Here is a 9,213-nt window from a genome sequence, read left to right on the forward strand (position 1 = left end):
TTTATAATTTGTTTTGCTTTACTTTGTTGCTATTCATAATTTTGGTATTAAAATTAGCGACTTGTACGCCTGCCACGTGAAGTAAAATTATTAAACGAGTAACCGGAAGTACAAACCGCTCTCCATTAAACAAACTCATCACAAACTGGATCGGTTTAAGCGGATTCGCTGCCGGTGGGTTTTCACCGTGTTGGACGTTTGCAAATCGACCGTTTTTTCGTGCTAAAAAGCGCAGCTCGCTCGTCACGACAGTCAGCTGATTCATTCACATGACTGCCCCTTTCTAGTTTCGGGCAAGTCCTGTTTACCGGCGCCCTGAAAGTTGATCCCGAGAATCTGTTTTTCCGCGACGGGGAGCCGTCATGCCGAAGTTAGTTTAGGGACCGGAAGGAGAAGACGAAGAGCTGAGATTGTCGGGAATTCCAGAAAAAGCTAACTATGCTACTTATAACACAGTGAGGAGCATCCACAAAAGGGGGGCTAAGCTAACCAGGACTTCAGTGTTGTGGGTAAGTTGGTTTCTGTGTCGAAATGTTGTTTTCTTTTACCGCGAAAAAAAACCTGTCTCGTGCGAAACAGTCATTGTTTGACCCTGAAGAAACACTTAGACAAATCCCCATTTAAATACCTGTCAATTATATGAACTGTTGCAGATAGCGAGACGTGATCATCGATAAAAAGAACAAATCCCGGTGTTGTTGTAATCTAAACGACCCACTTTGTAATTCGGCATTTAATTCATTAATTTTTATCAACATTAATTAGTCTTAAAGTCTTAGTTAGACACTTGGAGAAACGCTCAGACAAACCCCTTTCAAAAAACTGTCAATGAAATGCTCTTATGCTGATAGCAAGACGTAATAATCGATAAAGAGAACACATTCCGGTGTTGTTGTAATCTAAACGACCCACTTTGTAATTCGGCATATTATTAATTAACCTTCATCAACATTCATTAGTCTTAAAGTCTTAGTTAGACACTTGGAAAATGTAGTAGGAAACAAAAAAAACATGTTATAGAAATATGTTATGTAGATTTGTTGTGTGCAGAAATTATGTTAATGGTGGCAAATAAAAATATATGTGGGAAAACTTGACTTGTCACAGTCAAACTTGTCACTGTCAAACAAACATTTTGGTCTGAAAATAAGCTATTTTAATGAGTTGAAGTTAGTGTATTAATATATTTCTGTGTCTACTTCTCTTCTTCTATTCTCAGATGTGCTGTTCACGCCAGTAGTCTTCTCTTTTTTTTCTTTCTTTCTTTTTGTCTTCACTTCCTCAAGGAATCTGCAAACATCGTGCAACATGAGTCCAGAGGGGAAGAGGCTGTTAAACATCGTCATCCTCGGCTTCGGCTTTATGTTCATGTTCACTGCGTTTCAAACATGTGGCAACATAGAGGTACGTTGGATTCACCGGCTCACGGAACACTTTGGACGGATTGCAGTCTTTGCTCCTAAACGCTCCTCCTTCTTTTCAGCAAACCGTCATCAAGAGCTTCAACAACACCGAGTTCCACGGGAGCGGATACACCAGGTTGGTGTCCTGAGATTCACCACATCTGTGCAGATGTAGACTTTGTCGGCATGGACACAGACCTGGTGTCACCTTGTAAAATTAGATCTGTTGCATTGAAGGATAATTACATCTGAGGTAACCCGTTTATAGGGAACAAAGTTAACTGTGAGTTCAGTCAGGCTTCCAGGAAACATCCAACATGACCTCGATGTTACCACTAAAGGAAGGGAAATGCAACGTTTGACTGTCTCGCCATCCATCCCGCAGCATGGCCATCATCTACGGCGTCTTCTCCGCGTCCAACATGATCGCCCCGTCGGTGGTGACTGTCATCGGACCGCAGCTCTCCATGTTCTTCAGCGGGCTCCTGTATAGGTGAGCCCACGCCGACTCACACAACCTCGCCCCCTTTTTTCTTTCAAATCCTTGAAAACACTTATTTTCAAGGTTTGCAAAGTGCTTGGATTTAGAATAAAGTGCTTGAAATGTGTGTTGTATGTGATGACATCTATGATAGAACAGAGAACAGAAGATCTCCATATTTGAGGGACTGAAAACAGCATTTTCTGACATTTCTTTATGAAAAATGACTTTTGATGATGAACAGATGATGAAAATAGTTGGTGATTATATTTCTGTGGATCTGTTAGTGGAATTAGTTTTCCTTTCATTTGTGGTCCTTCTGTAAAAAGCTGTCTCCAAACATCATGTTGGTTGTTTAGAGGACAATAACATCTCATTTAATGTGATGAACAAGTGACATAATAAGTAGACTGAATACTGACCATTGGATTGATACAAATATGGAGTTTACCACAGCTGGAAGGGGCTGGAAAACCATGGAAATGCACCTTGAAATGCTTGGAAAGTGCTTGAATTTGACTCAGGAAAAGGTGGAGGAACCCTGACATTCAGACTAAATGTCTCTCCCGTGTGTTCTCTCCAGCGGCTACATCGCCATGTTCATTTACCCGTACACGTGGAGCTTCTACACGGCGTCCGTGCTTGTTGGAATCGGAGCGGCAGGTAAAATCAAACCAGCTGATGATGTTTTCGTCATCAAACGCGCCTTCTCCACGTTTCTATCGTCTGATTTTGCCCTTCTTGTCGTGTGTAGTGTTGTGGACGGCGCAGGGAAACGTGCTGGCCATCAACTCCACCGACGCCACCATCGGAAGGAACAGTGGGATCTTCTGGGCGCTGCTGCAGTTCAGGTGAGCCTCTTTTGGAACTGAATCCAGTTTTATGGAGACCTGTGTTGTTCGGGGGTACGTCTGGTTTTGAAGGCACACCCTCCCCTCATCTCTCTGCAGCTTGTTCTTTGGAAACCTCTACATCTACTGTGCCTGGCACGGACACGTTCACATCACAGGTAGGAAGCAAACCTCTCCGCCTCGTGTCTCTGTATCCTGATGCAGAAGAAGAAGAAGTCTCCTTTTAACCGCGTGACTCATGTTCTGTGTGTCAGACAAGGATCGCCAGACGGTGTTCATCTCTCTCACCGTGATCAGTCTGGTGGGCTGCTTCCTCTTCTTTCTGATCCGGAAGCCGGACCCAGACCCCGACCCTGGTCCCACCGAGGCATCGGAGTCCCTGCTGCAGGCCGAATCCATGGAGAGCTGCTCCACCACTATGTGAGTCCTGGAAAACCTGGGGTTCTGTTAGTCACGAAAGGCTCCTGGAAAATGACAAATTCCGAAAAAAATGCCCTGGAGTTAAGATAAGGTAAAAACACAGTAGAAAGTCAATAAATTATATATAGTAATCAATAAAATTCAAATTAATGAAATTAAAAATCACATAAAAGCAAGTGTTTTAAGGAGTAATTTAAAGAAGTCACTGATTCAGTGATAATACAAAGAGAAAACATGTTTCCTTAAACCCCGCCCCCTTCTCGCGTTGTCAGTCACATGAACAAAGGACCTAATGAGTTAAATTAGGCTCTGTGATGTATAAGTTGGATTCCAGGATCCAACAACAAAGCCTGAAGGCTTGAGTCCTCAATAAGTCTGAGGGACTCTGGAGGCCGCCGTCTTCATTGTGTTGAGCCTGAGATCTGTCTTCGGACCCCAGCTGGAGCCCCTCGTCTGGAATAGTCCACACGTCGGCATCAAGCATCTTTTTTTTTTTCTTTAAACATTAGAATCTCCTGGAAATGTCCAGAGGAATATTTTGTTAGTGAGACGGATGGGGCCGTGTTTCAGAGCCCCAGTGGAGGAGCAGACAGGTGACCTTTCACCGTGAAGGCTTCCCTTTGTTGTCTCCAGTCGCCATGGCAGCCGAGTCCGAGTTGAGGGATGAGGTTTGAAAGTGAAGACGGGAGCCTGTGAGGGACAAACTGCCGCCTGCAGATTATAATATTGTGATGATGTGTTTGTGGTTCCTCTCTGCAGAACACCTCAGCCAGGCGTCGGCTCACAAGCTCTGGATGCGTTCAGTGAGTTTACTGTAAATCCCCCCCTCTGTCCTCCACGTTGGTTTAACCCGAGTTCACCTCCACGTTGGTTTAACCCGAGTTCACCTCCTCGTCTGCTTCCTCCTCTGCAGTGAAGGCCTGTAGGATGTTCGCCACCAAGGAGATGCTGCTGCTGAGCGTCTCCACGGGGTACACAGGTGGGTGGAGACCAGGATGTGTGGGTCAGGTGGACCTGACGGGTCCGCGTCTCTAACGAGTCCGCGTCTCTAACGAGTCCATGTCTCTGTGTGTGTGTCAGGCCTGGAGCTGACCTTCTACAGCGGCGTGTACGGGACGTGTATCGGCGCCATGACGAGCTTCGGACAAGACGCCAAGAGTCTGATCGGCATCTCTGGCATCTGCATCGGCATCGGAGAGATCTTAGGTGGGTTTCTGACGGTCCTGGACCTGGTCCTCTGATCCTTTAGCGCAGTCCAGGTACTGGTACGCACCACAGAAATACTAGGACACACGGGGAAAATCCTCCACTACAAGTAAATGTACTAATACACACTGTGAAAATACTCCATGACAAGTACAAGTACTTGAACACACTGTGAAAATACTCCATGACAAGTACAAGTACTAATACAGGAATGTGCAGCAGATGAACTTCCTGTCTGTCCTCCGTCCCTCCAGGAGGGGGCGTGTTCGGGATGCTCAACAAGTGCACCCGGTTCGGGAGGAACCCCGTGGTGCTGCTGGGCCTCTTCACCCACTACATCGCCTTCTACCTCATCTTCCTCAACATCGCCAGCGACGCCCCGCTGGCCCCAGAGCAGGGCACGGACCTGCAGGCCTACATCACCCCCAGGTAGGAGGCCCACGGGGGGGGGGGATGTGGATCAGGATCAGTGGTTCCTCTTCACTGCTGCAAACGCTAAACATGAGCCGGTCTGACCTGCGCGTTACTCCGGTCAGCTGATCTTTAAGCGCACGGCAAATAAAATAAACATTTAACTGCAGCTTGAGAGAATAAAACCAGAACTAGACCTGAGCCGGACCTGGGGGGTGGGGGGGTGACTCGATGACATCATTCTAACTTCCTGTCTGTGTGTGGCGGCGTCTCAGCGTCGGCGTGGCGTTGCTCTGCAGCTTCCTGCTCGGACTGGGAGACAGCTGCTTCAACACCCAGCTGCTCAGCATCATCGGCTCCACCTTCCACGACAACAGCGCCCCCGCCTTCGCCGTCTTCAAGTTCATACAGGTGAGTTCAGACGCAGACGGACAGTGCTTGGATGTAGAATAAAGGTCTTGAAATGTGTGTTGTATGTGATGACATCTATGATAGAACAGAGGAAAGAAGACCTCCATATCTGAGGGACTGAAAACAGCATTTTCTGACATTTCTTTATGAAAAATGACTTTTGATGATGAACAGATGATGAAAATAGTTGGTGATTATATTTCTGTGGATCTGTTAGTGGAATTAGTTTTCCTTTCATTTGTGGTCCTTCTGTAAAAAGCTGTCTCCAAACATCATGTTGGTTGTTTAGAGGACAATAACATCTCATTTAATGTGATGAACAAGTGACATAATAAGTAGACTGAATACTGACCATTGGATTGATACAAATATGGAGTTTACCACAGCTGGAAGGGGCTGGAAAAGCATGGAAATGCACCTTGAAATGCTCAAAAAGTGCTTGAATATGACTTTGGAAAAGGTGGAGGATCCCTGTTTTCTCAGTTTAAACGTTCTTCCTCCTGGTGTTTTCTCTGCAGTCCATCATGGCCGCCCTGGCCTTCTTCTACAGCAACTACCTGCTGCTGCACTGGCAGCTGCTCATCCTGGTCCTGGTCGGCTTCCTGGGCACCCTCACCTTCTTCTTGGCTGAGTGGCGGGTCGAGTCCAGCAGGCGACAGTCGGACTATGACAGCATCTGATGTTTGTCTGGACGAGGAAACCGGATCACCGCTGGAAGAGTCACCCAGCCACCATGAAGAGGAAGACCACGTCCCAGCCTCCGCAGACTGACACGGACTCTGTGGTATGTTTGGTTTTTAACATCCGGTCTGCAGAAGAAAGTCAATTTATTCTCAAACATTTTATCAGCAACTAAATCAAAAGCAGGAGGAACCGTGTTGCTCAGCAGATTTACCTCATGTTGGTTCATTCCTTTTCACACATTATTATAATTATTATTATTATTCTCCAACAAACCCTGAAAAGAAACTGACGATGTTACTGAGGCGTGATGGATAGAGATTCATTAATCTGATTTTTAAAAAGCACTTTAATCCCGGGCCTGTCGACAGTAAAGAGGGAGTTTGATGGCGTTTTCTTCTCGTCAGCAAAAATCTCACGAAAAAGACCGAAGCCAACGATTAATGAAAGCTGCCAACGAGTATCTCCTCTTCCTGTGAGCTCCGTTAAAACACACCGGGTGTCATCTTCCTTCACAAATACCCACTAGAGCACCGTGTGTGGATTAATCCGCCGCTGAAAGTAGTCCCTAGCAGATGCACCGTCTCCTCCTGTTTGTTTGATTTAAAAAACAAAATGAAACCATGTGATTCAAGTCTTCGGTGGAGACGCAGACAGGAAGTGGGACAGTATTAACAGACGGACTAACGCTGCTGCTGGTTTTGGTCTTTTTCCTGGGATTTGATGACAAATGGAAAGTAGAACAACGCCAGCCGTGTTTTAAAAAGTCCTCCCGCTCTCTCAAGTGCACAAACTCCACCTTGATTACAGTTGAACTGAGTGAGGAGGTCCCTCCTGGACCCGATGGTCTGCTCTAATGGAGGGACTCTGGCAGACACCAGATCCAGTTCGTCCCACATGTCGAACTGTAGTCACAAGATAATCACGACCTTCACAATTAACTTTTAGGAGGGATTTATATTTGTTTACCCGCCGAGTCTTCTGACTTTCATTTAAAGACGCCGTTAAAAGGGATCATAATCAAGAAACTGAACTTTATTATTTTTTTATGTGTGAAGGTGAAACTTTCACCGTCGGTTCTTCTGTTTCTTCTTTTCTTCTTTCCTTTCATGATACACTAAGTGCTATTTAATTGGTTTAGTTGTAATGAGATCCAGCTGACTTTACATTCCAGGAATTCATGATTGGTGACGGCGTTTAGTCCAGATGGAATTAGCAGTTTGGTTTGTAGCCAGAAGGAAGACGGATTCAGACCTTTGGCTTCTGTTTCTCGCCTCCTAAACCTACATAAGGGTAAAAAAACAGACGGTGAGACGGTAAAGTTAGTTTCACATTGGTGACAACGGACAGTTTATTGCTGCGCGAGCCGCTCAGCTCGAGAGGTCCAGTCTGCAATTATGGGATGTATTATAATCACTATGGTGACGGGATCATACAATGTTTAAAGGGGCACTCCAGTGATGTAATGGTGCTGAAGCAGCAGACCCTGAGAAAAAAATGCAAATTCCTACATTTCCCAAAATGCAACCTGAGAGAGTCGTACGTTAAACCCTCCCTGCCTGGTAAATGTCTGTCTCTCAAACTCCAAACAACCGGTCTGTCACTTAAAACAACCTCGAGGAGACGGACCGCAACTACAGATTATTTTTCATCAGCGATTTAATCTGACGATCATTTATTTTATTTATCCATAATTGTTCAATCAAGGAAGTGTAACACAATTCAAACATATGTCTTGTCTGGTTCCATCAAAAGTTTAAAATATTTACGATGATGGAGAAAGAAAACAGGAAATCTTCTCATCAGAGAATGTTGGGATTGTTTCACTATTTCTGCGTGAAAAATTATCAATCAGTTACAAAATCAGATTATTTTCCATCAGGATGTAAACAAGGATACTTAAAGTCGGCTTTGGTGGTTTTATGAGGGAGGAAATGCCCTCAGCGTGTTTGTTAAAGGACATGATGAGGAAATGAATCTTGATTTGTGAAATCAGTGGAGTGCCTCTTTAACACGCAGACTTCAGCTTTTATTTTCTCCCAATGTGACTCCTTTATGACGAACTTTAGGGCCCACCGAACTGCTGGCCTCGCTGTGGACTTTTAAATTTTATTTCTGCTGATCTGATGCCAAACCAACACAGTGCTAAATATGGGCCTTAAGACATGCCGTCTCCTCCAGGCGGCTGCACGTCGAAGCGGGGAAACGATACCTTCAGATGCTGTAGCTGTTTTTTTGTTTCTCTTTATTTTGTTTCAAGTGTCAAGTTTATGAATTACAGCACATTTTTCTAGATAATTTATTGCTGAATGAAACATAGTGGTTGGATTTTGTTTCAGTGCCAATCAATTGATCTCAAGGATGTTAAGGGAAATGCATGTGTACTATGAAGGTGATTTTATACTTGAATGTAGTAATTAAGAATGGCACACAAACCTTCACTTGCTTGTTTTTATTATCAATAAAATATTATTTTGAAGATTGTTTCGTTTTTGCCTGGAAAACCAAAAACAAAAGAGCTGTTTCACAATAAGATACAAACTAGAACTACCTTAATTCCTATATTAATAATATCTTTATTAATATAATGCTTCACATTGCAGGATTAAAACAAAACACATCAATTTAGAAACAAACCGAATAACAGTTTGCTTTCTGACCATTTACTTTTATTCATAAACTTTGTCCCAATAAGATTGATCTCAGACAATCAGACCGTTTCCCCCTGTTCCCGTGAACGCAGCATGATAGCTTCTTGTTGCCTAGTGACCGGTCACGCCGCCAGTAGATCCCAACGTGGGAATCCGCGGAGGCAAGTGACGAAAAGCGACAAGTAATGCTCAATACTACATCCGGTCACAACTTGAAAATAAAAGCCGAACAGGCATGATCATTTTACAACGGGTCCGTTGTGTAGGAAGTATTCACATCGATTACATCAGTAAAAGTACACACCACACTGTGAAAATACTCTATTGCAGTAAAAGGATTAATATTATACTGAAAATACACCGTTATAAGTAAAAAGCCTTGACTTGAAAATGTTCATTCAGTAAAATATGTGAGTATAATCAGTAAAATGTAGTTAAAAGTATTAGAACTTAAAAGTTTTCAACCATCAAAATAGGTGCCAATTATTTTTCTGTAGATGATTGATTAATGGATTCAGCTGTACTCGTATATAGTGTTAACTAACCAAACATGTTATAAATGTATGTATAAATGTTTTCCATAAATGTAGTTTACTGTTTATGTACATTACACCACTGCATTCGGGCTAACATACATTGAGAATTGTCATTTCAGTGAAACACAGGGTGCGCCTCAGAATGTTTTGTTTTACTTTGAA

The 9,213-nt window shown here is 43.8% G+C and overlaps 1 protein-coding gene across 2 annotated transcripts; it reads left to right on the forward strand.

The window, feature by feature from the left end:
* The first annotated feature begins 141 nt into the window (after positions 1-141).
* On the forward strand, positions 142-8,337 carry mfsd11 (major facilitator superfamily domain containing 11). Of its 2 annotated transcripts, XR_014599089.1 has the most exons (16): positions 142-509; positions 1,220-1,404; positions 1,484-1,539; positions 1,789-1,896; positions 2,468-2,547; positions 2,639-2,735; positions 2,835-2,893; positions 2,990-3,155; positions 3,915-3,958; positions 4,069-4,134; positions 4,236-4,361; positions 4,616-4,790; positions 5,048-5,183; positions 5,702-7,618; positions 7,720-7,778; positions 7,823-8,337. XR_014599089.1 is itself a non-coding variant. In XM_084037837.1 (14 exons), exons 2-14 carry the CDS (start codon positions 1,309-1,311, stop codon positions 5,861-5,863), a joined length of 1,371 nt encoding a protein of 456 aa, XP_083893963.1. In that variant the 5' UTR covers positions 142-509; positions 1,220-1,308; the 3' UTR covers positions 5,864-8,337. The 2 variants fall into 2 exon arrangements, 1 of the variants encoding a protein (XP_083893963.1); XM_084037837.1 differs by having other exon boundaries at positions 5,702-8,337.
* The last annotated feature ends 876 nt before the right edge of the window (positions 8,338-9,213 follow it).

This window comes from Eutrigla gurnardus, assembly GCF_963514095.1.
Source record: "Eutrigla gurnardus genome assembly, chromosome: 20".
Taxonomy (NCBI): Eukaryota; Metazoa; Chordata; class Actinopteri; order Perciformes; family Triglidae; genus Eutrigla; species Eutrigla gurnardus.